At 44.8% G+C, this 2,474-nt stretch overlaps 1 protein-coding gene across 1 annotated transcript; it reads left to right on the top strand.

Moving 5' to 3' along the window:
* Positions 1 to 549: 549 nt before the first annotated feature.
* Positions 550 to 1,970, top strand: LOC142663915 (uncharacterized). The gene is made up of 2 exons (XM_075842756.1): positions 550 to 720; positions 1,287 to 1,970. Exons 1-2 carry the CDS (start codon positions 671 to 673, stop codon positions 1,936 to 1,938), a joined length of 702 nt encoding a protein of 233 aa, XP_075698871.1. The 5' UTR covers positions 550 to 670; the 3' UTR covers positions 1,939 to 1,970.
* The last annotated feature ends 504 nt before the right edge of the window (positions 1,971 to 2,474 follow it).

Here is a 2,474-nt window from a genome sequence, read left to right as displayed (position 1 = left end):
AAACGTGACATGTCACTATGAGGGTATGTTCCCACACACTAATTACGGACGTAATTAGTGGGTGTTTGACCTCTATTACGCACGCTAAATACGCTGCAATAGCGTTGACAAACATCTGCCCAGTGAAAGCAATGGGCTGACGTTTGTGTGTTCAAGCGGCGTGTATATTTACGCGTCAATAGACGCCCGCGTCAAAGAACTGACCTGTCACTTCTTGTGCCATAATTGGAGCCGTTATTCATGGGCTCCTATGAAAATCATTTACGTCCGTAAAGGACGCTGCGTTAAAGCGCCAGCACTTGCCTTTACGTCTGAAATTACGGGTGATGTTTTCTCCTGAAACCAGCAACGTCATTTCAGCCGTTACGGACGCTGTCGTGTGGGCACATGGAAAACGTGGCAAGTCTGCTGTAGTTTCTGCAACGTCGGAATTACCTGTCAAATATGCAAATGTAGGTGCAGATTTGTTTGCGGCATCATTTTAATATAATAAACCACATTTCCTAATATCTAGTAATGTACTCTTCTAAAATGTTGATCTGTGATTGGTTTATTTTATATCATAGTCGAAAACGTCAAAACACGCTGGAACACGTGCCGAGACCAATTCAAGCGTGAGATAAATGACAAGGGGAAGAGCGGAGACGGACGTCTGAAAAAAAAGCCATACATGTACACCAAGCAACTTTCGTTTCTTCTTGATGTAATGCAGGTTGGCCCGTAAGTATTGCTTATATACTTTGACCATTGTAGTCTGCCCATGTAGCCAGTTGTGTAAGTACCGCTGTAGCAGCCCTAGCGACTAATTTTTGGGAGATGTGCAGACGACAGAACTTAAGGGGACTTTCAGTCCCCCCTTCACCCTATCGCTGCCAGCGATAAGGCATGTATTTGTAGGACACACTATAGGTGGCATTTGTCCGGGGGGCGGGTAGGGGGGCCTGTATGGCGTTAGCGGCATACATCCCCCTCACTAGATAACGCCGTACAGTCCCCCTATAGATAACGCCATATAGTACCCCGGTAGATAATGCCATACAGTGTACAGTGTGGGGCTGTATGGCGTTATCTACAGGGGTGGGGGCAGCAAAAAAGGCACTATCTACAAGGGGGGGGGTTACACCCAGTGGAGGGATGGCCCCAGTCAAAAGTTTGCTATGCGGCCCTGTCTTTGCTAGTTAGGGCTCTGCATGTAGTGATGCATACATAGTGTATTTGCCCAGCTGTAGACATGACGTTAAATTACTTCAAAAATTCCCTAACATTATGTTTTCATTTTCAAACAGAACCAAGGATAATCTTGAGGAAGAAGAAGACTCTGATGAGACTCAAATTGAAGAGCCTGACGTAGCTTTGGGGACTGCTAGGTCCACTTCCACTCCTGTGACAGCGGAACCAACAACAGTGGATAATCCAGTCTGTGCCGCGGAGGAAGAAATTATCCCCCGAGGTAAACGTCGACGTTCTGCCAAAGGTCCAACACGCACAGAGCCAAGGCAGGAAGTCGACTTGCGTGTATTAGAGCACTTAGAGAAAAGAGCTACCGAAACTGAAGAGGGCACCTTCTGTCGCGCTCTCTCTAATATTCTTAAAAGAGTGCCAATTTCCAGACAGATAAGGTGCCAAACAGCACTAATGGAAGTCGTGGAAATATTTGCGACACACCCTGACCCACGTGCAATGCATCAGGCCATCGAGTTTCATAGACGGGGGTGTGATGCAAGCACCTTCAACTCTGTCCCTCCAGCACCTGCAGCAACCGCGCAAGGCATCCAGCATCCGTCATATGTAGACTCAATGCCGCTATTCAGTGACGATCGTTCAGTTTATGGCATGCCAGGACCTTCTCAGCAACAGTATGGGCACATGCAGCAGGGGGAGTCAGTTCCACGACCACATCGTGAACCTGCACCTTCGCAATCCTTCTACAATTTATAATTTACTTATATAACATAGTTTTGTTTATGTTTGTTGACACTATTTTATGCAAGAAATAAAATACGTTTATAGTTAATTATGTGTTTGTCTTTATTATTATTGCAACACATAATGAGGTATTGGTCTGCATTTCTGCCAAATGCAAATAATCGCTTTTTTTTTTTTTTTAATTAATAAAGAATTTAAAAAAAAAAAACAGAAATACATTAGCTCGCAACCCGCGTCAAGGGTCCTCATTCTCTTGCGAGTCCCTACTCTACTACTGCAACTTTAACTACTAACATTTGTAACATAAACCGGAAATACAACAGTCCCTCTCAAATTTTAATTTGGCAGACAAAGCACATCCCTTTGCCAAGGAACTGCTCCCTCAGGTGATACAAAATAGTCTGTATACAAATTACGGACTGCCAGTCCAGACACTCCAGGTCTTCTATGTGGTGTGTAGTCCAAAGGGATGTAATTAGTAGAGAAATGGTTCAGCTCTGCGTCCACTGCCGACTCATGAATCCTCAGAAAATTGTGGAGGACAACAC

This window comes from Rhinoderma darwinii, chromosome 11, assembly GCF_050947455.1.
Source record: "Rhinoderma darwinii isolate aRhiDar2 chromosome 11, aRhiDar2.hap1, whole genome shotgun sequence".
NCBI lineage: Eukaryota > Metazoa > Chordata > Amphibia > Anura > Rhinodermatidae > Rhinoderma > Rhinoderma darwinii.
This window is presented reverse-complemented; position numbering and strand designations above follow the sequence as displayed.